General features: G+C 49.0%; 2 protein-coding genes across 2 annotated transcripts in view; both read left to right on the forward strand.

The window, feature by feature from the left end:
• Znf341 (zinc finger protein 341) overlaps window positions 1-10,698 on the forward strand; it is a 39,589-nt gene extending 28,891 nt beyond the window's left edge. Inside the window, exons 11-15 of the mRNA XM_042694572.1 lie at window positions 1,014-1,110; window positions 3,499-3,631; window positions 7,336-7,447; window positions 7,658-7,728; window positions 9,466-10,698. Coding sequence (XP_042550506.1) covers window positions 1,014-1,110; window positions 3,499-3,631; window positions 7,336-7,447; window positions 7,658-7,728; window positions 9,466-10,031 — 979 coding nt within the window. The 3' untranslated portion in view covers window positions 10,032-10,698. The remainder of the gene's footprint in view (window positions 1-1,013; window positions 1,111-3,498; window positions 3,632-7,335; window positions 7,448-7,657; window positions 7,729-9,465) is intronic.
• A 9,305-nt stretch (window positions 10,699-20,003) lies between these two features.
• Window positions 20,004-26,235, forward strand: part of Chmp4b (charged multivesicular body protein 4B) — a 40,926-nt gene continuing 34,694 nt past the window's right edge. Inside the window, exon 1 of the mRNA XM_042694674.1 lies at window positions 20,004-20,333. Within this exon, the coding sequence (XP_042550608.1) occupies window positions 20,144-20,333 (190 nt within the window). The 5' untranslated portion in view covers window positions 20,004-20,143. The remainder of the gene's footprint in view (window positions 20,334-26,235) is intronic.

The raw sequence follows: 26,235 nt of genomic DNA on the forward strand, positions 1-26,235 counted from the left end.
GCTCTTTTGGTAGTTAATTGGAGATAAGAATCTCAAAGACTTTCTTGCCCTGGCTGGCTTCAGATCCTCAGATCTCAGCCTCCTGAGTAGCCTCAGATGTGAGTCACTGGCACCTGGTTCTGCCCAGCTTTTAATTAGTTGAGATGTAGCCTCACAAATTTTTGGCCCTTTTTGCTGGTCTCAAACCAAAATCCTTTCAATCTCTGCCTCCTGAGCAGCTAGGTTTATAGGCATGAGCTATTGCAGTCAGGTAGACTTTTATTTGTTTTGTTTGTTATGACATTCCTGGGTCTTGAACTCAGGGCCTAAGTGCTGGCCCTGGGGTTTTTTTCTCAAGGCTAGGGCTCTACCATTTGAGCCACAGCTCCACTCTGGCTTTTTGGTGGTTAACTGGAGGTAAAGAGTCTCATGGACTTTGCTGCCCAGACTGGCTTTGAACAGAATCCTCAGATCTCAGTCTCCTTAGTAGCTAGAATTATAGGTGTGAGCCACTTGCACCTACCCAAGACTTTTGTTTTTTTGGTCATGGGGCTTGAACTCTGGGCTTGGGCGCTGTCCTTGTACTCTTTAGCTCAAGGCAAGCCTCTACCGCATGAGTCACAGTGCCACTTCCGATTTTGAGTGGTTTATTGGAAATAAGAGTCTCACGGACTTTCCTGCCTGGGCTGGCTTTGAACCGTGATCCTCAGATCTCAGCCTCCTGAGTAACTAGGATTACAGGCATGAGCCACTAGCACCCGGCCAAGACTTTTATTTTTAAAGACTTCCTCTGGCTGCTGGGGAGAATGGACTAAGGACAATGTTGGGAGGCAAGAGAAGAGGGTACTGTACAAGTCCTAGCAAAAAGCAATGGCGGCTCAGACAGAGATGGAACAGTGACAGTGGAGAAGAGTCAGGTTTGAGAAGGAATTAAATGTAGGATTTTGCTTCCTGCTATGGGTTCTGGGGTAGTGGGGACTGGTTTCCTGTTGGCTACTTGGACTTTCTCAGCGTCTTGCTTCCTTCCTACTAAGGTGTGTCAAATGCGTCAACAAATACTCCACTCCGGAGGCCCTGGAGCACCATCTACAGACTGCCACCCACAACTTCCCCTGCCCGCACTGCCAGAAGGTTGGTGTCTTGATGGGATGCCCCTTGCCTCTTGCTCTTCTTGCCTTAGGGCTCTGGGCTGACCTCCCACTTCCCTTGTTAGGGGTCTCAGTGACTCTGGAAGCCCTCTCTATGCCTAGCAAGTGGTTCCAATTCCAGTGCTTCAAGGCTTGTAGTTTATTTGGCTCAGGTCTCCAGATTCAGGTCTGTGGTTGATCAATACAACAATAATTTCTGTTAATCCACAGATGCCTCCTTCTATCCTCCTGGTTTTTCCCTTTATTTGTTGAAGAAACCTGCCATTGACCCTATCATGTTTCAACTTCTTCCTGGTCCTCATTTTCTTCTTTAAAAAAAAAATATATATATGGACTGGGAAGGTGGCTCAGTGGTAAAGTGCTTGCCTTGCATGCATGAGGCCCTGGGTTCGATTCTTCACCATTACATAAGCAGAAAAAGCCAGAAGTGGTGCTGTGGCTCAAGTGGTAGAGCGCTAGCCTTGAGCTGAAGAGCTGAGGGAGAGTGCCCAGGCCCAGAGTTCAGGCCCCACAGCCGACAAAAAAAAAAAAAAATATATATATATATATATATATATAATTTAATTGTTATTATTGAAGTGATGTAAAGTGATGTACAGAGAGGGATTTACCATTTCATAAGTCAGGTAATGAGTACATTTCTTTTTTGGACAATGTCACCACTTCCTTTGCTTTTCCAAGTTTCCCCTTCCCATCCCTGCCCATGAGTTACAAAGTTCATTTTTCCATATAGTGCATACTGCATAGCATGCTTGCATTTGTTCATTCTTCCTCCCTCTCTTTCTGCACCCCCTTTTACCTTACCCCCCCCAAAAAAAAGCAAAACTAAACACCCTACACCCTCCCCGCCACCAAAAGCCCATGTTTACATTTCCTGGAATTTGGGGCTGGGAAGATGGCTCAGTGGTAGAGTGCTTGCCTTGCATGCCTGAGGCCCTGGGTTCAATTCCTCAGCACCACATAAGCAAAATGAAAAAATGTCAGAAGTGGCACTGTGGCTCAAGTGGTAAAGCGCTAGCCTTGAGCTGAAGAGCTGAGGGACAGCGCCCAGGCCCAGAGTTCAGGCCCCACAACCGGACCCAAAAAAAAAAAAAAGAAAAAACATTTCCTGGAATTTGTTTCAATAAATACAATTGTAAATGTTCAGAGAAGTTATACCTTTGGGCCCCTCTCCTAAAGGTATTCTCCTTTAGTCTGTGTGTGAGTGCTTGGAGTCCTGTATAGATTATGTCCAGTTATATTTTAGATCTCTGCTCCTCATTTTCTAACAACCATACATGGCAGATTTTCCAGGACAGCCCTGACTTTACTTGGCCTCATTCTAGATGTTTCCAATTAGATAGCCTAACTTTAGGCTTTGGAATTTAAAAGTGCCATGGATTATGTGAGAAGCAGATGCCAATTACTGTTTTGAGCATTTTACCTCAGATGGTCCTACAGGAAGGTTCTAAGGAAAGAGACAAATAGGTCAGTGCCCTTGATCAGGTCTCTATTCCAAGGGAATGATTAAAATGAATGAATAAATGAATGAGTGAATACCTACCCTGTGCCTGTGCTGGAGAGAGTTTAGCTCCTGTGTTTTCTGGCTCTTCGTTATCTTCCATTCATTTATTTAGTTTTTATTTTAAAAAATCTATTCTCACCAGGTGCTTGTGGCTCATGCCTGTAATCTTAACTACTCAGGAGGCTGAGATCTAAGGATTGCAGTTTGAAGGCAGTGTGTGTGTGTGTGTGTGTGTGTGTGTGTGTGTGTGTGTGTGTGACTATTCTTTCTAACGAACCAGCAAAAAGCCAGAAGTAGAAATGTAGCTCAAGTGGTAGAGTGCCAACCTAGAGTGGAAAAAAAAAAAAAAAGTGAACGCATGAGGTCTTGAGTTCAAGTCTCAGTATCTGCACACAAAATAACAGTAATAATCCTTTATGTGTCAGGCATTTGACCTATACCCTGTAGAATGGCAGCCCTCCTCTGCCCTACTCTGCCCTAGGGTTCCCCTGAAAACAAATTACTGTAGTTCCATGGATCAAATGCTGACTTAATGTTGGGGTGAGAGTTCAAAGACAGAATTTGCTTTGTTCAGCATAGCCACAATAATCAGGGAAGGCCTCGCAGAGGCAAAGACACGGGGGATGGGTCTTGAAGGACAGATTGGAGCTTGTGAGAGGAAGCCCTTTTGAGTAGAAAGAACAGCCTGGCCAAAGTGCAGACTGGGGTGCTTTGGGTGGGCTCATGAGTACTGATTGCTGCTAGGTCTGACCCCATGGGCTGAAGGGGAGCTGTCTTTATAGGGGCTAGAAATGGGGCTGCAAGGGAAGGGAGGCTGGAAAGGAAGGCTGGTGCAGCAGACCGGAAGACAACTTTTCTCTCCTCCAGGTGTTTCCTTGTGAACGCTACCTGCGGCGTCACCTCCCCACCCATGGCAGCGGGGGCAGGTTCAAATGCCAGGTGTGCAAGAAGTTCTTCCGGCGGGAACACTACCTCAAACTGCACGCTCACATTCACTCAGGTGAGCACCTGCTTGTCCCTGCCTCTCTCACACCTTCCTCTGTTCCCTCCCCATCTGCCCTCCCCCACTCCTGATCCCTCCTTTCCCCTTCATCGCTCCTGTCCATCTGGCCCACACCCACCTGACCCATCAGCACTAGAGGTGCCCCCAGTGGCTGGTAGGGAGACTCCTGCCCTAAATAGATGGCAGGGCCCCAGGGCAGGGCACTGCTCTTACTGCAGAATTCCCACCCAATCCTGGATAAAACTCTGTCTCCTTGGACACAGTGGAGATATTGCCATTTTCTTTTCTTTTAATCTTTGGAATTGTTTTTACTGGTTGAAAGACTTTGGCCATGGCTGTTGTAGTCTAGCCCTGGCCTGGCCTGCTCTAGGCCCCTCCCAGCATGACACACAGGAATTTTTTTTATTAACTTTTTTCCTAGATGTTGAACTTAAGGCCTTGGAGCTGTCCCTGAGGCTTTTGTTCAAGGCTAGCACTCTACCACTTGAGCTACAGCTCCACCACTTACAATGCTTTGGTGGTTAATTGGAAATAAAAATTTCGTGTAAGCCAGGTGCCAGTGGCTCATGCCTGTAATCCTAGCTACTCAGGAGGCTGAGATCTGAGGACCACGGTTCAAAGCCAGACCATGCAGGAAAGTCCGTAAGACTCTTTTTTTTTTTTTTGGGTCCGGTCCTGGGGCCTGAACTCTGGGCCTGGGTGCTGTCCCTCAGCTCTTCAGCTCAAGGCTAGCGCTCTACCACTTGAGCCACAGCGCCACTTCCGGCTTTTTTCTTTTTTCTTATGTGGTGCTGAGGAATCCAACCCAGGGCCTCAGGCTCCCAGCCCTCCCTAAGACTCTTATCTCCAATAAACCACTCAGAAAACTGGAAGTGGTGCTGTGGCTCAAATGATAGAGTGCTAGCCTTGAGCTGAAGAGCTGAGGGACAGCCCCCAGGCCCAGAGTTCAAGCCCCACGACTGACAAAAAAAAAAAAACAACAACTTTTAAGTCGGGTACCAGTGGCTCATGCCTATAATCCTAACTACTCAGGAGGCTGAGAACTGAGGATCATGATTTGAAACCAGCCTGGGCAGGAAAATCTATGAGACTCTTATCTCCAGCTACTCTGAAAAAGCTGGAGGTTTCACTGTGTTTCAAATGGTAGAACCCTAGCGTTGAGCACAAAGGGTCTCAGGGACAGTGCCCAGGCCCTGAGTTCAAGCCCCAGGATTGGCAACAACAATAACCAAAAAAAGGTATTTTTATATTGCAACTCAGAAAATACATATATGCACATAGGATATATTAAAACAAAGTATAGCCGGGCGCTGGTGGCTCACGCCTGTAATCCTAGCTACTCAGGAGGCTGAGATCTGAGGATCGAGGTTCAAAGCCAGCCCGGGCAAGAAAGACCGTGAGACTCCTATCTCCAATAAACCACCAGAAAACCGGAGTGGCGCTGTAGCTCAAGTGGTAGAGCACTCGCCTTGAGCTGAAGAGCTGAGGGACAGCGCCCAGGCCCAGAGTTCAAGCCCCACGACCGACAAAAAATAAATAAATAAATAAAACAAAGTATAGCCAAGCGCCAGTGGCTTATACCTATAACCCATCTGTCTGGAGGCGAGGCCCCTAACAAAAAGGGGTCTCTCCTCAGCCACAGGGCCAGAGTGACCTTAATCTTTCCAAAGACTGCAGAGAGCATTCTATCGGGAGGATCAGAATTCCCATAAGCAACAGGGTTGGCATTTTTCAGAAGGCTTTTCTGCTTGGACTGGTTTCAAACTTTAACCTCTTCAGGATATCCTCCTGAGTAGCTAGGATTAAGGCATTAACCACTAATGCCCATCTTAGTTTTTACCTCTTGGTTTCTTGCCAAAACTTTGACAAGGCATGACCTCTCTACCCTGTGCTGGACCCTGTTCTGATGCTGTGCTACTCAGGGTACATCTTAGACTGGTGTTCAATTCCTCTCTCTCTCTTTTTTTTTTTTTTGGTTGGTCATAGAGCTTGAACTCTGGGCCTGGGCAATATCCCTCAGCTCTTCAGCTCAAGGCTAGCACTCTACCACTTGAGCCACAGCACCACTACCAGTTTTTTTTTTTTAGTCGGTCGTGGGGCTTGAACTCTGGGCTTGGGCGCTGTCCCTCAGCTCTTCAGCTCAAGGCAAGCGCTCTACCACTTGAGCTACAGCGCCACTTCCAGTTTTCTGGTGGTTTTATTGGAGATAGGAGTCTCACGGTCCCTCCTGCCCGGGCTGGCTTTGAACCGCGATCCTCAGATCTCAGCCTCCTGAGCAGCTAGGATTACCGGCGTGAGCCACCAGCGCCCGGCTCACTACCAGTTTTCTGGGGTTTACTAGAGATAAGAATTTCACGGTCTTTCCTGCCCGGGCTAGCTCTGAACAACTCCTCTCTTCTATGCAGCATAGCCAGTTATTGCCAAGGACTGCCTGTTCACTTGCCCTGCTCAGCCTATCTTCAGCCACCTGCCTAGTGGAACTAGCCACGCCTGTCCCCACCTCTCCCTCCCTCAGTTCTCAGGCCATTAGTCACATCCTGTCCCTCTGCTCAGATCCTCTGGTGGCTTGTCATTAGGCTGAGTAAAAGCAGAAGTCTTTACTTCAGTCTCCCAGACCCTGCAGTCAGCTGGCTGCCCCATGGACCTCACCTCACCCTCCCTCATTCTCCCCAAACATTCTCCCTGCCCTCCCTGGCTCCCACACTGGCTTCCAGCCTTTGAACTTGCTTTCCTTCTCCCTGGGGCTCTTGCCTAGATTTCCACTTGTTCTGCTTTCTACTGCCTCAGTTCCCTCCCTAAAATAGCCCCTTGGGCCTGGTACCCATAGTTCATGCCTGTAATCCTAGCTACTCTAAAGGCTGAGATCTGAGGATCTTGGTTCAAAGCCAGCTGGGGCAGGAGAGTCTGTGAGACTCATATCTAATTAACCACCAGAAAACTGGAAGCAGAGCTGTGGCACAAGTGGTAGAGCACTAGCCTTGAGCAAAAACATTAAGAGGTAATGCCCTGAGTTCAAACCCTAATACCAGTCAAAAAAAAAAAATAGCCCCTTGGGTTCAGTGTCAGTACCTATGGGCCCAGCCACTTGGGAGATTGAGGCAGGAGAATCACTTAAGCCCAGGAGTTCAAGGCCAGCCTTGGTAGCAGAGTGACACATCTTAAATGAGCCAGGAGTTGGGGGTATAGCATGCGTGAGGCCCTAGGTTACCTCCCCAGCAACATACACACAAAAAGAAAAGCCAGCTATGACAGCAAACATACTTGGGAGGCAGAAGCAGGAGTGTTCAAGAACCTCTGGGCCACATAACTGGACCCTATCTTCAAAATTAAAAAAAAAGAAAAAAAAAGCAAGCTCTTTCCTCTCTCTCTGACAAAACAGTGGCACAGGTACTGGTGGCTCATGCCTGTAATCCTAGCTAATTAAGAGGCTGAGCTCTGAGGACTTTGGTTCAAAGCCAGCTGGGGCAGGAAAGTCCGTGATGCTTATCTCCAATTAACCACCAGAAACTGGAAGTGGAGGTGTGGCTTTAACTGGTAGAATGCTAGCCTTGAACAAAAGAGCTCAGGTACAGCATTCAGGCCCTGAGTTCAAGCCCTACAGCCAACAAAACAACCAAGTGGCAAGGAATGACAGAGAGAAAAGCTGCTCCCCAAATTCAGAATCCTTATCTGGAACCTTCTCTCCCCACCTGTCTCTATAGGCGAGAAGCCTTACAAATGCTCTGTGTGTGAGTCTGCATTCAACCGCAAGGACAAGCTGAAGAGACACATGCTGATCCATGAGCCCTTCAAGAAGTACAAATGCCCCTTCTCGTGAGTAGAGCCGTCACCCAGTAAGGGTCACCACTTGGGAGCACTGGACCAGAGGGGGCAGCCCTGAGGGTGAAGGCCTCTCCCTTTCTCCTGTTGAGCTCTGCCTGCCTCATTCCCACCCTGCTCCCTTCCTGGGACAAGAGCTGGTGGTGGGACTGGCTAGAGGTCCCAAGGTTGCTGAGCCCCTGAGGCTGGTACTTGGGATTCCAGGACTCACACAGGCTGCAGTAAGGAGTTCAACCGGCCAGACAAGCTGAAGGCACACATCCTGTCACACTCAGGTAAGAGCGGGATGAGAGCTTCCTCTGCCGCCTGCCCTAGGACAGGCTGGCCCAGAGGAAGGGCTGAGGCCATGGCCTGCTATGTCCAGCCAGTTGGCTTCGCTTGGGTGGGTTGGAGGGAAGGCCTGTGTGCTGCCCTGGCCTGACCATGAAGTGTGTTACCCAGCATGGTAGGGGGAGGGATTAGGTGAGTCCAGTCATGATTGGGCCAGTCCTTGGCAGGATATACTGGGGTTTCCCAGGCCCTTGTTGGCACACTGAGGTTCTGAGACTGATACTTCTTTGTCCCAGGGGCTGTCTTGCTCCCTGCTGGACACTTAGCAGCATTCCAGATTCTACCCTCCAAGTGTCAAGCACCACCCTCCCCCTGGGGTAACAACCCAGAACACCTCTAGGCAAAGTCCCCTGTGTGGAAGGGGTAAAGTTGCCCAGTTTGAGAACTTGTGTTCTAAAGAAAACAATCAAGGGTCAGTGCAAGCTGGAAAACTAGTCTTGGATTCAGGGCTTCTGATTGAGTTTTGGGGCTGCCTCATTCCTACTGGGTGACTGGGCTCAGGGGAGCCCCTGCCTCTCCTCTGAGTCTTCAACCCAAGGAGGCCAAGAGGGCAAAGGCTGTGTGAAGGAGCCTGGGGCAGGGGGGGGGGGTGACTGGCTTGACTGGTTCATGGAGGGACTGACCCCCATGGGCATCAGGCAGGCCCTCCCTCCCCTGCCCTCCTGGGGAAGCTGAGCATCTAGTGAGGAAGATGGGACAGACAAAGGCTGGAGAGGACCAAGGTGGCGGTAGAGAAGGAACAGGGTTGGAATTGGAGGCTCCCCAGAGCTCAGTGCTGAGGCGGGAGGAGAGCCCAGAGCTGGCTTCCTAGGGAGGGGAAAGAGGAAGTGCTGACCTTGCCAGGGTGGATGGGAAGAAGGGAAGGCAAAGCCCAGGGAAGAAGATGGAGAAGGGCCCAGAGGTGAAGGTGAAGACAGTAGTGGGAGGTCACGTTCATTTGCACAGTTTCCAAAAGCATCTGCCTGTATCTATGGCCTGAGGGGCACAGGTGAGTGTGTGTGTGTGTGTGTGTGTGTGTGTGTGTGTGTGTGTGTGTGTGTGTGTGTGTGAGAGAGAGAGAGAGAGAGAGAGAGAGAGAGGTGGGGGGAGTCCCGTTCCACAAGGCTTAGGGATGGAGTGTGTTAGGTTTTTAAAAAGAGGTAGCCGAGTAAGAACTGCACCATGCACGTGGTATTCAGGTAAGGGGTAGGTTTATTCAGTAGACCTGCTGGGACCAGGCAAGGTTGGCACTCCATGCGGCTGGCAAAAGAAAAAGGAGCGTCTGGCCCCAGATTAGGCCTTATATAGGGTAGGGGGGGCGGGGAAGGGTGTGTCCAGGTAAAGGGAAGTGGGATCAGGTGGGAGAAAGGTGTGGCCACATCAGGTTAAGATGTGACCTCTTCCAGGTGTCCCAGTTGCCTAGGTAACACAGGTACTGGGCGAGGTCTGTTCGCAGTCCAGGAATGGACCTTACAGAGTGGACCCATTCAGGCAGAGGAAATGGCAGGTGTGCAGGCCAAGGGGCAGGAGTCGGCTTGGTGCAGTGGAGGAGAATGATAAGGGGTGCGGAGTGAGAGGCGGTGGGGAGGTCCGGGCGGGGGAAGGCAGGGCCAGCCCAGCTCACGGCTCCTAGGGAGACTGCGGTTGTCCTGGGCAGGGCACGGTGTCTCTCACCCCACCCCACCCCGCCCCGCGCTCCCCAGGCATGAAACTCCACAAATGCCCGCTGTGCAGCAAGTCCTTCAGCCGCCGGGCCCACCTCGCCGAGCACCAGCGCGCCCACACCGGCAACTACAAGTTCCGCTGCGCCGGCTGTGCCAAGGGCTTTTCCCGCCACAAGTACCTCAAAGACCATCGCTGCCGCCTGGGCCCCCCGAAGGACAAGGACCTGCAGAGCCGGCGGCCCCCGCGGAGGAGGGCGGCCCCCCGCGGCAGCGGCAGCGGCAGCGGCGGGCACAAAGCGGGGACCCCGCTGGCCGAGCCGCTGGGACTCCAGGGGCTGAAGGCCGCAGGGCCTGGGCCAGGGCCGGGCGCCGGAGCCGGGGCAGGCCCGGGGCCGGGGCCGGCGCCCGAGGCCCAGCAGGAGCAGGAGCAGGACGCCGTGCTGTCCATCGTGGTGGGCGGCGCGGTGGGCGCGGACCCCGAGCTCGTGGTGCCCGCGCATCCCGACGGCCTGGGCTCCAACCTTGCGCTGGCCGAGCTGCAGGCGGGGCCCGAGGGCCCGTGCGCCATGCTCGCCGTGCCCGTCTACATCCAGGCCTCCGAGTGAGCCGCGGGGCGGTGGGTGCCCACGGGTGAGGGGGGCCCGGGCCTCGGGCCTTCGACGGGAAATGCCGCGTGCCCGGCAGTCCTGGGGGCTGGGCAGCGCCGCCCGCCTGGCGGACTCCGGGCAGAGCAAAGGCCAGAGCTGGCCCAAGCCTGAGCAGCCCCGAGCCTGGCTGGGCTAGGCTGGTGGTTGGATCCCACAGGGAAGAAGTCAGGTTGGTTCCCGGCCACCCCTCCTCCAGGCTGCCTGGGACGGCCTTTAGTCAGGCTGCTCTGCAGAACACTGGATGAGGTCAGAGTTGTTATCAGTTGCACCTTTCCCTTATGGGTTTTCATAGGGTCCCCAGACAACTGAGGAAGGGAGGCTTCCGGGAAGCCTTCAGCATGGTGGGTAAAGTCCAACTGTGACCTAGACCTAGCTTCAAATCCAAGAGTTGCCACACTCTCGCTGTGTGACATCAGCCAAGTCACGTCACTTCTCTGAACCCCATCTTCCTCATCCATACGGTGGGGTTTTATGTGATAGTTCCTCATCCTAGGCCTGTCTTGGGGATTCAGAATGATGAGATAAATGTACAAAGGGGTTGGTAAAGTACCCTGGACCTGAAAAGTGCTCAATAAATGTTTTGGGCTGTCCCTTGAGTGCTCAAGGCAAGCGCACTACCACTTGAGCCACAGAACCACTTCCATCAATAAATGGTTTTTTTTTTTAATGTTTTATTATCTTTAAGTTGTTAAGTATCATTTAACAAAGCAGTTTATAAATATATCACATATTGATTAGTGTCATCCCCTTCAACATTCTCACCCCCTTCTTCAACACATTCCTTGCCTTACTTTTCTTAACTGTGTGGTATATACAATTAGTTTTTTGTCTTCTCTGCCCAAGCTTTGAACTGTGGTCCTCAGGTCTCAGCCTCCTGAGTTGCTAAGATGACAGGCTTGAGTCACCTGTGTCGTGCTACAATGAAATCTTGACTGCATTCTCCGTCCTTCCCCACTTCATCTGTCCCTCTCTCCTTGGTCCCATACCTCCTTGCATGGACCCCATTCCTGGTGCTTATTTTGTTGGGCTTTGACCAAGCCTTTCTAAAAAAAAAAAAATTATACACGTTGAGCTCCCCATAGAATCTGTTGTACTCCAGTTAATTCTTTTGTAACCACTTGCCTACTACCCAAAGTGCTTACTTACCATTTTATAGGTACATTCTAGCTACCACAGATGAGGGAAACCATGCAACCTTTTGTTTCTCTGCATCTGTCTTACTTCACTTAATAAAATTTTTTTCCTAGTCCTTCCAATTCTTTACAAATGATACAATGTCATTTTTTTCTAATAAGTAAAACCACATTTTCTTTCATTCACTGTTGATGGGAATGTAAGCTTGTCCAGCCACTCTGGAAAACAGTATGGAGCTTCCTCAAAAAAATAAACATAGAGCTATACTAGGACCCAGCAATTCCATTCCTGGGCATTTATCCACTAGAACACAAACCAGGTTACAGTAAAGCCACCAGCACAACCATGTTCACTGCAGTACTGTGCGCTAGAGCCAAGATATGAAATCGGCCCAAATGCCCCTCAATGAATGAATAGATGAAAGAATTTTTTTTTTCTTGGTAGTGGAGCCTGAAATCTGGGCCTGGGCACTGTCCCTCAGCTCAAAGCTAGCACTCCACTCCTTGAGGCACAGCACCCCTTCCGGCTTTTTCTGCTTAGTGGTGCTGAGGAATTGAACCCAGGGCCTCATGCATGTGAGGCAAGCCCTCTACCACTGAGCCATCTTCCCAGCCCCAGATGAAAGAATTTTATTTCATTGTTTTGTCAGTTGTGGGCCTTGAACTTAGGGCCTGGGTGCTGTCCCTTTGCTTTTTTGCTCAAGGTTAGTGCTCTACCACTTAGAACCACAGTGCCACTTCCAGTTTTCTGATGATTAATTGGAGGTGAGTCTCACAGAATTTCCTGCTCAGGCTGGCTTTGAACTATGATCCTCAAATCTCAACCTCCTGAATAGCTAGGATTACAGGCATGAGCTACCCTCACCTGGCTAAATGTGTGTGTGTGTGTGTGTGTGTCCTGATAGCTCCTTTCTTAGCCTCTGGGTGACAGCATTAAAGCACGGGGGCTGAAGCATCCTGTGGTCCTACAATGGAGAGGTAAAAGGGGCAGACTTAGTACTCCTTGGACAATTATAACAGAACGTGGTCCCTACAAATGTCCTTGAGAAGGAATGTAAAAATTCAGGATGCCAGGTCTCACCTCAGTTCTTTGAATTCAGAAGCTCTGACTGGAGCTTGAAGTCTACCCTAAGCAGGCCTCTTCATGGTCATCAGTGTACTCACCTCCAACCCTCCCCTGCCTTCCCTCTGTCTTCCCAGCTAGACTTTGTGGAAGGCAAACCCAGGCTGAGCAGGAAGCAGGCAGGAGGAAAGGACCCATTACTCACATTTCCCATTTTATCTTCAGAGTCCCCCTCAAGAGAGGAAACGGGCTCCAAAGAAGGCACAGCAGAGCCTGCTGATGCCTGAGCTTCCTTCAGGCTGGTGTAGCCCTTTCTTTGGGTTGGAACCCTGAGTTGGACTTTAGAGCCAGGCCCCAGTTTCTGAATCTTTAGGAAGGTGGTAACGTGACAGGAGGGGCAAAGCTGATGGGGATGAGGGCTGAAAGTGCCCCAACCTGCAAAAGGGCCAAAGGAGGAGCTTGTGGTGACAGGACATCTCCTCCTAGGGGAGCTGGGTCTTTCATGCATGGATGGATGGATGATAGATGGATGAATGGATGGGAGAAGTCACCCTAAAAAGGGGCTAGTGAGTGACCTGAGTGACTAGAACTGTGTGTCAATTACTCAGATAATAATAATCACTAATTCCTCAGGCCTTAGGATTAGATGCATGAGCCACCCGGGCCCAACATAAACATTTCTTTGTTGTCTGTTGTTCTCATTAAAAATACATGGTTAGCGGATGACTGTACCTCAAGGCTGTAGTCCTAGCTACTCAAGAGGCTGAGATCTGAGGATCACAGTTCAAAGCCAGCCTGGGTAGGAAAGGCAGTGAGACTCATTTCTAATTAACCACCAAAAAGCTGGAAGTGGAGCTGTGGCTCAAGTGATAGAGCACTAGATGAACATAAAAGCTTAGGTATAGTGCCCAGACCCTGAGTTCAAACCCCAGGATAAGTATTAAAAAAAAAAAAAAAAAAAGATTACAAATACCTCACCTAGGGCTGGGAATGTGGCTTAATGGTAGGTGCTGCCTAACATCCATGAAGCCCAGGGTTCAATTCCTCAGCACCACATAAACAGAAAAGGCCAGGAGTGGCACTGTGGCTCAAGGGGTAGAGTACTAGCCTTGAGCAAAAGAAGCTCAGGGACAGTGCCCAGGCCCTGAATTCAAGCCCCAGGACTGACAAAAAGAAAAGAAAAGAAATAAATATCTACAATGTCCTCAACTCTCCAGGAATTATTCAGTCAATGTTTGATATTTTTTTGAAACACAGGCACGTTCTCTCCTCCCACCACAGAAGTGCAAGGGAGTTTTCCCTAGGAAGAATCTAAGAATCTGCCGAGTTTCTTTCGACAAGACGAATCTCCCTTGTGGGCTGATAAAGACACCGGCTCCCTTTGAAGCTAGAGCAAGGAGTATCTGGGACAAATGGCTGAGGCCACAGGCTGAGAAATCTCAGTCGAACAGGTTGGACCAGTTTTGCCTTCCCTGGGAAGGAAGGAGGTACAACAGGTGCAAGAGAGCTCCCCACCCCCACAGTGCCAGCATGTGACTCCAAGATTCTCATCTCTGGAAGGGTGAGAGCCTAGAGGTTGGCTGGCCGTACCTCAGGGTAAAAAGGTCTGGACTCTTCTAGGCTAATGAGAGTGTGGGGGACTTTAGAACTACAGCCCTGAGACAGGCAACCAGAGCCCAACTTCAGGGCCTTAGTAAAGTCACAGAGAGGAAAACAGTGGGAAGATGGCTTCACGGCCACTGTACCCCCTCCTAGTAATTCATGGCTCACACATCTAGGAGTCCCTATACTGAGCCATGCAGTTTGAGGCTATGGTAAATAGAACCAACATTGGCCTGGTGCCCATGGCTCGTACCTGTAATCCTAGGTACTCAAGAGGCTGAGATCTGAGGATAAAGTTTTGAAACCAGCTCTGACAGCAACATCTCGCAATGACCTCCCCCCCCAACAAAGTCCAGATGTAGAGCTGTGGCTCAAGTGGTAGAGCACTAGACTTTAGCAAGTAAGGCCTGAGTTCCAACTCTAGGACACAAAAACAAAACAGAAAACAACAACAATAACAAAAACCACCTGTGGTGATTCCATGTGGAGGGCATAAATGCCAGCAAAGCAAATAAGTAAATTGTAAATTATGCTTTGTGCTTTAGAAAAGAAAAACAGAGGAATGGAGAGATTTGGGGTATGGGTTCTAGAGGAATACTGGGGAGATGGTGTGTTTAAGGAACAGCAAAGGCCAGTGTGGTAGAGGAACAGGAAATGAAGAGGACAGGGAGAGGCTGGAGTGGGGGTGGGGCACATCCCTGAGGGACATTGAAATTACATTGGCCCTTGTATTTTAAAGACAATTGTTTTATTTTTGTCTATGTGGTGCCAAGGAATCAAACACAGGGTCTCAAGAGTGCTAAAGAAGCACTTTACCCACTAAGTCATATTCCCAGCCCCATTAATTTGTTTGATTGATTCTGGGATTAGCACTAGGAGACTATGCTTGCTTGACCTATACTCCAGCCTTCTTTTGCTTTACGAATTTCCCCCCTGTACCCCCCCGCCCCCCACAGCTGGCCTTGGACTCTGAATTTCTTGACTATGTCTCTCAACTAGTTGAGATTATAGACATGAACCACCACACACAGTTTATTTATTGAGATGGTATCTTGCTAATTTTTTGCCCAGGGTAGTCTTGAATCTTTTTTTTTTTTTTGGGTCCGGTCGTGGGGACTGAACTCTGGGCCTGGGTGTTGTCCCTCAGCTCTTCAGCTCAAGGCTAGCATTCTACCACTTGAGCCACAGCGCCACTTCCGGCTTTTTTCTTTTTGCTCATGTGGTGCTGAGGAATTGAACCCAGGGCCTCAGGCATGCAAGGCAGGCACTCTACCACTGAGCCACCTTCCCAGCCAGTAGTCTTGAATCTTGATCATTCAGATCTCTACTTCCCAAGTTGCTGGCATTGCAGTTGGAGCCACCACCACCCTTATAACAATCTGAGGGACATGGAGGGACACAGACATGGGTATAGGCCTCAGTACTGGCACGCGCACACACACACACACACACACACACGTGCGCGCACCACGTACTGGCACACACACACACACACACACACACACACACACACATACACACACATACACGTCTGATGTGCTTCTCACAGGACTAAAATCAAGCGGGTAGCAGGGCTACATTACTCCACAAGATGCCAGGAAAGAGAAGATCTGTTCCATTGCCTTTTCTAGATTTTAGGAGCTTGCCTGCATTCCTTAGCTTGTGGCCACTTTCTTCATCCTCACAGCCATAAGAACAGAACCCTATAATCTGACCTTCTTCCGTCTGTTGGTTTCACACATCCAGTATAATCTAGAACACTCTTCCCATTCAAGGAGCAAAGTCCATTTAAGGGGACATTATGGGTACTAGGCTTCTACATCCTTGGAGAGCCATGATTCTGATCACCACAGGAGACTACTAAGTAGACTAAGCAAGGGATGATGTGGCTTGTCCAGAGTCACAGCCGTGAAGGAAGTGACAAATGATGTGTTCTAAGAACTGGCTGTGTGGGCCTTTCCCTTCTCATGGAAGGAAAGCTAGTCCTCTGTTTAGGGTTTGGTCCTGGATGAGGAAGGGTGTTTCTCAAGGGCAAAGCCAAAGTCATTTTGGAGCCCTGTGGGCTTTGAGGCATAGTCTCTGCTTCTTGGTCTACACAGGTTCAAATGAGCCTGCCAGAGCTCAAGTGCAGTGCTCCTCCAGCACAAGCTCCCCTATTTCCTGCTCACACCTCTCGGGTTCTGCTAGTCAGACTGCGTATTCCCCAGGAAAGCCTCACCTGTGCTTAGGCCATCACATTCATTTGTGTGTGAGAGCATTTTTTAAAATGCTTTATTTAATTTAATTTAATTTTTTTTTGTCAGTTGTGGGGCTTGAACCCTGGGCCTGAGCACTATCCCTGAGCTCTTCAGCTCAAGGTGGATGCTCTACCACTTGAACCACAGTGCCACTTCTGGTTTTCTGGTGGTTTATTGGAGATAAGAGTCTCATAGATTTTCCTGCCCGAGCTGGCTTTGAACCATGATCCTCAGATCTCCGCCTCCTGAGTAGCTAGGATTACAGGAATGAGCCACCAGTGTCCAGCAAAAAAAAAAAAAAATATATATATATATATATTTATTTATTTTTGGCCAGTTTGGGGGCTTGAACTCAGGGGCTGAGCGTTATTCCTGAGCCTCTCTGTGCTCAAGGCTAGCACTCTACCACGTGAACCACAGCACTACTTCTGACTTTTTCTGTTTATGTGGTACTGAGGAATCGAACCCAGGGCTTCATGTATGCTGGGGAAGTGCTCTACCACTAAGCCACATTCCCAGCCTAAATGCTTTATTTTTTGAGAGAGTCTTGTTATATTGCCCAGGCTGCCCTCAAATTCATAATCCTTGTGCCTCAGCATCTGGCACTTTGGCTCACAGGCACGCACCATCATGCATGGCAGTTTCTATTCTTTGGCTATGATGAATAAAGTTGCTGTGAACACTGGTACCCAGATTTCATGTGAACATACGTTTCCTGGGTACAAACATATCAGTGAATCGCTAAGTCATGTGGTTAGGCTGTGCAGAACTCTTCAAGTAGCTGCCAGGTTGTTTCCACAGGAGTGGCACCATTTTTACACTCCCATTAGCAATGCCTGGCAATTCTCTTTCTCCATGTTCTTGCCAGTACTTGCTGGTTATTTTGACTCCTAGTTACAGCCTTCTTAGTGGGTATGAAGTGTCTTATTGTGGCACTGTGAATTTCTTTTATCTCTTTTATTTGTGCCGATATAGGGGCTTGAACTCAAGGCCTCAAGCTCTCATTTATTTATTTATTTATACTCAAGGCTGGCACTTTACCACTTGAGCTATGTCTCCACTTTTGGCTTCTTGCTAGTTAATGGATGTTAGGAGTGTTGGATTTGTATCCCAGGCTGCCTTTGAAGCACAATTCTCAGATATCAACATCCTGAGTAGCTAGGATTATAAGCTCAAGCTACCAGTGTATCTATTCTTATGTCAGTACTGCACTATTTTGATTATTGTAAAGATTTTTTTTTTTTTTTTGCGGGGAGGGGGAGGGTTGGGATCCTGGGGCTTGAACTCAGGGCCTGGGCAGTGTCCCTTAGCTTCTTTTGCTCAAGGCTAACAATCTACCACTTGAGCCACAACTCTACTTCTGGCTGGAGGCAGGGGTGGGGTTGGGGGGGGGGATAGTTTATTGGAGATAAGAGTCTCACAGACTTTCCTGCCTAAACTACCTTTAAACTGTGATCCTTAGATCTCAGCCTCCTGAGCAGCTAGGATTACAGGTGCTTGGCCCCTTATGATTATTTCTTGCCAGTCCTGGTGCTTGAACTCAAGACCTGAGTACTGTCCCTGAGCTTCTTTTGCTCAAGGCTAGCAGCACTCTACCACTTGAGCCACAACGACACTTCCAGCTTTTTCTGTTTATGTGGTATTGAGGAATCAAACCCAAGGCTTCATTCATGCTAGCAAGCCCTCTACCATTAAACCACATTCCCAGCCCTTATGCTTATTTTTACATTGGCAAAAACATCCAGATTCTCAGTTACAGAACAGACTGGAGGTACAATTGTGCGTTTCACACTTTATGCTGCTACAAGTTCTTCAAAGTCCTAGTGTGTCTCTCACATTTGAAAATGTCTTCCAATATGGAAAGTTGATTGGAATGAACTAATCTGGTAACTGCACTCGGTAAGTACACATAGGAGGCTGTGTCAACAACAATGTCCAAAGCATAGCTTTTGTCTCTATGAGATCTAGCATGGGGGAGAGACGGCTTATGTAATTCAACAGAAGAAACGTTGGTCAAGTTCACTGTGTCACTGTGTGTGTGCTCCACTTGGGGCTTGATCTCAGTCTCTGAACTTTTTTGTTCAAGATTAACACTCTTCCACCTGAGCTACGACTCTACTTTTGGCTTTTTTTTTCTGGGCTTGAACTCTGGGGCCTGGGTGCTGTCCAGAGCTCTTCAGCTCCAGGTGAGTGCTCTACCACTTGAGCCACAGCACCACTTCCAGTTTTCTGGTGGTTTATTGGAGATAAGACTCTAATAGTTTATTGAGCTGGCTTTGAACCTCGATCCTCAGATCTCAGCCTCCTGAGTAGCTAGGATTACAGGCATGAGCCACCCGTGCCCCGCTTGGCTTTTTTTTTTTTTTTTTTTTAGTGATCAATTGGAGATCACAGACTTTCCTGTCAGGGCTGACTTCAAAGCACTATCCTCAGATCTCAACCTCCTGAATAGCTAGGATTACATATGTGAGCCACCAGCACCTGGCTTTTAGTGCCTGACTTTTTTTCCCCTCCTCCTCCTTTTTCCCGTTCCTCCTCCTCCTCCTCCTCCTCCTCCTCCTCCTCCTCCTCCTCCTCCTCCTCCTCCTCCTCCTCCTCCTCCTCCTCCTCCTCCTCCTCCTCCTCCTCCTCCTCCTCCTCCTCCTCCTCCTCCTCCTCCTCCTCCTCCTCCTCCTCCTCCTCCTCCTCCTCCTCCTCCTCCTCCTCCTCCTCCTCCTCCTCCTCCTCCTCCTCCTCCTCCTCCTCCTCCTCCTCCTCCTCCTCCTCCTCCTCCTCCTCCTCCTCCTCCTCCTCCTCCTCCTCCTCCTCCTCCTCCTCCTCCTCCTCCTCCTCCTCCTCCTCCTCCTCCTCCTCCTCCTCCTCCTCCTCCTCCTCCTCCTCCTCCTCCTCCTCCTCCTCCTCCTCCTCCTCCTCCTTTTTTTCCCCTCCTCCTCCTTTTTCCCCCTCCTTTTTCCCGTTCCTCCTCCTCCTCCTCCTCCTCCTCCTCCTCCTCCTCCTCCTCCTCCTCCTCCTCCTCCTCCTCCTCCTCCTCCTCCCTCCTCCTCCTTCCCTCCCTCCTCTCCCCTCCTCCCTACCTCTCCCCTCTTTCCCCTGCCCTTCCACTTCCCCCTCCTCTTCTTCTCCCTGCCCCTCTATGCCAGTACTGGGACTTGAACCACATCTCTACTTCCAGCTGGCTAATTGGAGGTAAGAGTCTCAAGGATTTGTCTGCCAAGGCTGTTTTGAACCGGGAGCCTCTGATTTCAGCCTTCTGAGTGAGTAGGTAGAATACAGGAGTGAGTCACTGATACCTGGCTCAAGGCAGGCGTGAAGCTTTGCAGTTGAAGTTCTTTCTTCCTAGGTTTCAGAAAACCTGCTATGAATAGAGTAGTAGAGGAACACTTTCGCAAAGACAGTAATTAAGCTAGTCACTTTATTTCATTGAGTTCTTAGTTTACTTTCCTTAAAAAAAAAAGAAAAGAACAGAATTATCTGTTTTAGGCTGAGAAATAAAGGTGATAATGTGTAAGGCATTTTACACATCTGGATCACAAAATGCACAATGTTAATTACTATTGTTGTTGTTGTTGTTTTGGGTACTGGGTACTGCCCAGGGCTCTGACACTGACAATCACCTCCCAATACTGATCTTTTTGACATTTCACTCTTCCTCTCCTTCCACCCCTACAGAGCACAATTCAAAAAGACTACATTTCCCGGCATGTCATCCTGCCCTTTGACTTCAGTGAGACCAAAAAGGTGCGCCGTGGAGCGCCTGAAGCCGGAAGACTATAGACTCCCGGCATGCAGCGAACCTCTTTTCCTTAGACTCAAGGCGCGTTCGGCGCGTTGGACATTGGGAGTTGTAGTCAGCGGCGCGTTGCCCTGACGCCGGCCGGGCCGGGCGTGGGGGCCTGAGGGAGGTGGCGCGGCCGGGCCCAGCTGCGGGGCGGAGGCGGAGGAGAGGCCTGCGGCGGCTGGGAGCGGCGGGGCCGGGAGCGGGCGCCGGAGCCGAGCCGGAGCGGGCGGCGAAGGCCGGCGCGGCGAGCAGCAACCATGTCGGTGTTCGGGAAGCTGTTTGGGGCCGGAGGGGGTAAGGCCGGCAAGGGCGGCCCGACCCCCCAGGAGGCCATCCAGCGGCTGCGGGACACGGAGGAGATGCTGAGCAAAAAACAGGAGTTCCTGGAGAAGAAGATCGACCAGGAGCTGACGGCCGCCAAGAAGCACGGCACCAAAAACAAGCGCGGTGAGGCGGCCCGGCCCCGTCAGTCTCCCCACGGGCGCCGCTCGGGCTCCTGGGGCCCAGACTCCATCTTCCTCTAACTAGTCCCGGGGTCTGCTCTGACCCTCGAACTCTTCTTCCCTGTCAGACTTCCTTCCAAGCCTTTCCAGGTCTCCTCTACCTCCGACCCTCAGTGTCTCTCCGAGGCCTTCAGTAAGGTCTCCCACCATCTGATTCATCCCACCCCTCTCCACTTGGGGCCCCCTCACCCTACCAAGCCCCTTCAGACTCGGACCACACTGGGCTCCCCCTCCCCCGTTCTGTTCCTTTCTCGGCTGCCTTTTCCTCCTCCCTGTGCCCTCACGCGCCTTCGGAGCCTCTCGGCCTCTGCTTCCATCCTGTCGTTTGTTTATGTGCTTCCTAGTCCCACCCCTCCCCTCTCTCAACCCCCTGGAATCTGTGAGCCGCCCCTGGCCTCTCTCCTGCCTCTTGACTCAGGGTTCTCCTCCTTGATGGAAAGCAATGAGGAGTAGGGAGGAGAAAGAGGCCACCCGATTCCCGCACTGTGCGGACATGAACAAGTTTTCCCTTTGAGGTCTCAGTTTTCCCACCCAATAAGCTAGTGTTCAGCTTCTGCGAGGCCTAAGGTGTCCTCACAGCCTTGTGATTCACTTTTGGTTGCTTCATATCCTGGGGTGTCTCACGTTGCAAGATTTTACCCTGTGACTCAACGCTTCCCTCATCTCTCTTGAACTAGAAGTACGGACTTCAAGTCTCCAGGCTTGGGACTCCTCAACTCCCAGTCTCCGAATTACTCCTTGAGACATCTTTACTTTGCATCCTGTTGTTTAGTTTTCCTGGACAAGTGCTTGTTTGTTTTTTTTCCCTAAAGTGCGATGAATGGGACAGTGCTTTAGTTGACTGAAAAGCAACTGTATAAATGCATAATTTTCCTTGTTTTGGCCAGTGTGAGCTTGAATCATAGTGACAGTTCTTTCCCTAGAAGGGCCAACCAAGGGAGGGAGGGATTTAGGAGTTACACAAACAAACAAACAAGTGTTCAACTCAGAAAACTAGTTAATTTACATTGCCCAACACATAGTTGGGGCTTATCTAGCCTACTAAATCTCTATTTTATATTTTCTTTATTTTAAAAGAACAACAAAATATCCTATCTTGACGATACTTCTCTGATAATAGGCAACAGACATGTTGGAAATTTTCTGAAGGCTTAATGCAGTCATCTAAATTCATAGCCTGAATAGAACAGTCTCCACCTTCATGTATGTTTGTAGACTGAAACCAACAGAAAGAACTTGAAGAAGTTAATCATTTTAGAGATGGTGGTGATAAATACTAAACAAGAAAAAAGATGACTTGATAGGAAGTTCTGAGTAGGCGGTGCCTCTTTAAAAGGTAAAGTTTAAACTGAGCTTTGAGAAGAAACTCTGTAAAAATCTGGGGGAGGAGTCTTCCAGGCAGAGAGAACTTTACCGTGTAGGAAAGACTGAAATTTAAGAAACTGAGAGGGGGCTGGGAAGGTGGCTCAGTGGTAGAGTGCTTGCCTTGCATGCATGAGGCCCTGGGTTCGATTCCTCAGCACCGCATAAGCAGAAAAAGCCAGAAGTGGCGCTGTGGCTCTGTGGTAGAGTGCTAGCCTTGAGCTGAAGAGCTGAGGGACAGCTCCCAGGTCCAGAGTTCAGGCCCCACGACTGGCAAAAAAAAAAAAAAAAAGAAACTGAGAGGATTTGTCTGGAATATAGAGATTGAAGGGAGAGTGTGAAGTCAGGAGGGTAAGGAGGGTAGTTTGGACCTTGAGCTTTCCTATAGAAAGTTTGGATTCTGAGTAGATGGAAAGCTTGGAGAGCATTACCTCAGAGTGTGTCCGAATTATTGGTACAATTTAAAAAACATTCCTGGGGCTGGGAAGGTGGCTCAGTGCATGCATGCATGCATGCATGTGGCCCTGGGTTGGATTCCTCAGCACCATATAAGCAGAAAAAGCTGGAAGTGGCGCCATGGCTCAAATGTTAGAGTGCTAGCCTTGAGCTTAAGAGTTGAGGGACAGCACCCAGATCCAGAGTTCAGCCCCCATGACTGACAACAACAAAACCCCCCCAAAACATTCCTGGCTGCTCTTTGGAAAGTGGGCAGGGGGCAGGCAGGGAGGTCAGCAAGCAGTCAATTTCAGGTATTCATATCTGTGGGCTGGACTCCAGTTGTAGCTTTGTAGATAGGGAACATGATGTATTTTGTGGTCTCTAGTCATTTTGTCCGCTTCTTTTCTCTCCCTCATTCAGGGTCCTCTGTTACTCACTGGGAGTAATTAGAGTCCTGATTTTTCCAGTGTGCATTTTGGGAAGCTTTGCCCCATTGCCGGGTGGTGGGGGAGAGGGGTCATTGTATCTCCTCTTCTATCACAGAGGGCAGTTCTCCATGGTCTCCTAGTCTAGGCTTGCTAAGCTTTTGTAGTTTAGAGGTGATTGAATTGCCTTTCAGGAGCCTTGGAGAGAAGTGCTGGCACACTGTGGAGGGCCAATCTCAGTTGTAATAGTCTGTCTTCTTGAGTTTGCCTGTGAGGACAGGAGCTGCTGCAAGCTGCCCTTGTACTTGTCCTTTGGGAAAAGTCTCCTACCTGCTTCTGAGGATGGTGCTGTGAGCTGTTAACACCACCTGTGTGCCATTCATTTACTCTATTTAACCTGCCACTGTACTGAGACTATGGGCATCAGAAAACAGTCGGTCTGCTTTCCAGGAAGTCATGAGTGGAAGGGTGGGTGGGGGAGGGGAGGAATAATTATAGCAGTAGGGTGTGTATCCAGGGCTGAGTTTGCAGAGGGGAGGGGAAAGGAGGAAGGTGGCTCTGCAGAAGGAGGAGGGGAGAGGTGGGTTAGCAGAGTTTTGTGTGTTTGGAAAAGTAGTGAAAGTGTTTCCTAGTTGGGAGTCTGATGCAGAACAGATAGCGCTACAGCGTGGCTTTTAGCTGTTAGACCTGGTCCTTGAGCTGGTGAGTTGTTGTTGGTTGCCTTTTTATTTGGGTGTTTGAAAGAACATTCCAACAACAGCATAAACAAAGGTTTGTAGCTGAGGAAGGAGAAGACAAGGGAGGAATCCAGTAAAGACTAAAGATAGAGTCTTCCTTGGCTTGGTTGGAGCTGTGGCTTCATAGCTATATGCCAGGGGCAGGTTATTGTGCACCTCCAGTTCCTCCTGTGTGAATCAGGGTCCTAGAATTAGCTTTACAGGATTAAAGTATGTTATGTACACAAAGCTCTTAGCACCATGCCTGCCATATGGTGAGAGATCAATAACTGCTTGGCTCGCCATTATCAATATTACAGGAGGATCGCAGTTATTTGGGAAGGAGCAAAGCGGCCTACTAAGGAAGCATGGAAAACAGGAGGGCAATAACAAGGGCAGCTTGCAGCAGCTCTGTCCTCACAGACAAACTCAAGAAGACAGACTACTCTGAACTGTTAATACAACAGATTGGCCCTCCACAGTGTGCCAGCACTTCTCTCCAAGGCTCCTGAAAGGCAATTCAGTCACCTCTAAACTGCAAAAGCCTAGCAAACCCTAGACTAGGAGACCATGGAGAACTGCCCTCTGGGATGGAAGAGAAGATACAGTGCCCCTTCCCCCCATCACCCTGCAAAAATGATAGTTTCTAGAGACTAGGGGAGAATCAGAAGAGACTTGGTGATTTACTGAATGGGCAGGATAAAGGAGAGACAGATGGAGGACCATTCCCAAGTTTACAGCTTTGGCAAGTGGTGGATGGTGGTGCTATTGACAAAGCTAGGGCATGGGAGGAGTCATACTTCATAGCAGTATAGTCCTTTGAAGTTTGTAAAACTCCTTCTTCTAGTCTTATAGTTCCACTGTGACTCCATGAGCCAGGACTATACAGCCACGTTCATTGTTGTGTTGCTTCCAGCACAGTGGCCAGTGAATGCTTAATGCTCAGTAGGTTTGATGTATGGATGACTATTTATAAAATGAATAAAACAATTTTGGAGGCATGTTCTATTATTCCCATTGTACAGGGAGAAAGATGAGGCTGACACATAAGAAGGGTTGTAACTCAACCCAGCGGCCAGTTCATCCGGTGGCAATGGGCAACTTGTGCTCTACTTACTCCCACAATCCTCAGGCATCATTATGGCCTTCTTCATTGCTGAGCTCATTAAGCACCCCACCTGTGCAAGGTGTGGTGAGTCAGGACGAAGTCCTGTCCTTCAGTGTGTGTAGCCACATGTGGATGCTCTCTTGATGGTATAAACATAGGAAAGATGGTAAACTGAGCCAGCGAGTGCCAGTGCCACCCTGTAATCCTAAATTACGCCTGTAATCCTAGCTACTCAGGAGGCTGAGATCTGAGGATCACGGTTCAAAGCTAGCCCGGGCAGGAAAGTCCGTGAGACTCTTATTTCCAATAAACCACTAGAAAACCGGAAATGGCGCTGTAGCTCAAGCAGTAGAGCACTTGCCTTGAGCTGAAGAGTTCAGGGATAGCACCCAAGCCCAGAGTTCAAGCCCTATGACTAACCAGAAAAACCCAAAACAACCCACTGAAACAAACGCCAGAAGCTTGATTAGATTATTTACAATGTGTTCTACAAAGTGGTTTCATTTAGATGTCGATGACAAAATTTGGATTGTGTGTTTTTTTTCTCCCAATTTTCTTTACCTTTCTTTTATTCATACACTGATCCTTAGGCATGTGGCAGGTTCTGAGTCTTCTCTATGCTTAATGGATGCCAAAGTTAGGATTAGCTAAGATAATGTGTAAAAATGTAGCACCTTGTGGAGACTAAGTAAGTATATGCTTTTCTTTCTGTTTCTAGAAAGTTTGCTTTAAGCAGACCTCTATGGTTTAGTGTCAAAATGATAAAGGTCAGCTGGGCATTAGTGGCTCCCACCTGTAATCCCAGTTACTCAGGAGGCTAAGATGTAAGGATTGTGATTCGAAGCTAGCTGGCCAGGAAAGTTCATGAGACTCTTATTTCTAATAAACACCAAAAAAGCTGGAAATGGAGCTGTGGCTCAAGTGCTAGAGCACTAGCCTTAAGCAAAACAACAACAACAACAAAACCCAAAACTCAGGAACAATACCTAAGCCCCAAGTTCAAGTCCCAGAACCAGAAAAAAAAAAAAGGTAACAGTCTTTCACTGAGATCTGGATGGAAACCAGGACCACCCAAACTTAGGTATTTTTCATACCTTTGTAGACAGTGTTGCTTTTTTCCCTAAGAAAGATGATTGCAGATCAAAGACTTTTTTTGTAGTATGGCAGCTAGTTAAGGAAATAGCATCCCTTGGTGGTTTAGATTCTGCTTTTTTCTTTCTTTCTGTTTTTAATAAATAGAAAAGTCTATATTTTAGTTTAGCAAGAAAATTGCATGAGATTGGGACTGCACATCCCAGACACCCTACACTGATGGATTTCTGTGGATTTATGCAAATTTACAGATTAATTTTGGTTCAGGATGTTGGATGGATACAGAGGCCAAGAGCTCTTGGGAAATACGTACGTCTTCATTAAGTTCTGCTCACTGCTGGAACAAGGGTGGGATTCTCATATTTAATAAAATCATTATGAAACTTACCATGTAGGAAGATATCTTAATAAGTTAAATTTATATTGAGTCTGGCCTTTTGGTGATCTGGAATATCAAGATACTCGGTTGAAAACTAGTGTCTTTTTTTTTTTTTTTGGTCGGTCGTGGGGCTTGAACTATGGGCCTGGGTGCTGTCCCTAAGCTCTTCAGCTCAAGGTTAGCACTCTACCACTTGAGCCACTTCTGGTTTTCTGGTGGTTTATTGGATGAACTGTGATCCTCAGATCTCAGCCTCCTGAGTAGGTAGGATTATAAGTGTGCGCAGATAGGATTTATGTGGAAGTTGAACTAAATGTGTGGGCTTT

The sequence above is a fragment of the Dipodomys spectabilis genome, unplaced genomic scaffold (assembly GCF_019054845.1).
Source record: "Dipodomys spectabilis isolate Male_0828 unplaced genomic scaffold, ASM1905484v1 ptg000175l, whole genome shotgun sequence".
In the NCBI taxonomy this organism is placed as follows: Eukaryota; Metazoa; Chordata; class Mammalia; order Rodentia; family Heteromyidae; genus Dipodomys; species Dipodomys spectabilis.